At 66.2% G+C, this 853-nt stretch overlaps 1 protein-coding gene across 1 annotated transcript in view; it reads right to left on the bottom strand.

The window, feature by feature from the left end:
- Positions 1-2: 2 nt before the first annotated feature.
- Positions 3-853, bottom strand: part of SSTR4 (somatostatin receptor 4) — a gene marked incomplete at its 3' end in the record, with an annotated part of 2,278 nt that continues 1,427 nt past the window's right edge. Inside the window, exon 2 of the mRNA XM_009646983.1 lies at positions 3-665. Coding sequence (XP_009645278.1) covers positions 3-665 — 663 coding nt within the window. The remainder of the gene's footprint in view (positions 666-853) is intronic.

Here is an 853-nt window from a genome sequence, read left to right as displayed (position 1 = left end):
CGTTTGGAGTAGCTGAGGATGAGGGAGGCGTTGTTGACGGTGGCATCCAGGCGGCCGGGCAGCAGGAGGTTGACCAGCTGCACCACGTAGAAGGGCATCCAGCAGACCACGAACATGGCGACCACCATCAGCACCAGGCGCGTCAGCTTGCCCTCGCAGCCCCGGCGCTGCTGCCAGCCCACCCGCTGCGCCACCGCCCGCATCTTGCCCACGATCAGCAGGTAGCACAGCCCCATGGCCAGCACTGGCAGCAGGAAGCCCAGCAAGGTGGTGTAGACCACAAAAGCGGCCGACCAGGCCGGGCTCGGCCACAGGAGGTTGCAGGCCACCGCTTGGCCATCGCGGGTGGTTGCTGTACCGGCAAAGATGGGGATGGGCGAGGCCACCAGCAAGGAGAGGAGCCACACGCCCCCGTTGACCATCTTGGCCACCCGAGGACGGCGGTAGGTGGCTGCCCGCAGCGGGTGCACCACCGCGATGTAGCGGTCCAGGCTGAGGACGGTCAAGCAGAAGACGCTGGTGAACATGTTGAGCCCATCAACACCCAGCACGGTGCGGCACAGGGCCCGGCCAAAGGGCCAGTGGTGCAGGGCAGCCGACGTGGCCACAAAGGGGATGCTGAGCATGAAGAGTTCGTCAGCGATGGCCAGGTTGAGCAGGTAGATGTTGGTGGCCGTCTTCATCTTGGCGTAGCGCAGGATGACGAAGATCACCAGGGAGTTGCCCAGCAGCCCCAGCAGGCACACCAGGGCGTAGATGCACTGGAACCACCATGCGCCAGCAATCTCGCCCGCCCTGCTGCCCCACTCTGTCTGCCCCTGCTGCCGGCCGGCTTCCCCCGCGGCCACGCTGG

Source organism: Egretta garzetta, unplaced genomic scaffold (assembly GCF_000687185.1).
Source record: "Egretta garzetta isolate BGI_Z169 unplaced genomic scaffold, ASM68718v1 scaffold819, whole genome shotgun sequence".
NCBI classification, from domain to species: Eukaryota; Metazoa; Chordata; class Aves; order Pelecaniformes; family Ardeidae; genus Egretta; species Egretta garzetta.
Note: the sequence above shows the minus strand (reverse complement) of the source record. Positions and strands in the feature narration are given on the sequence as shown.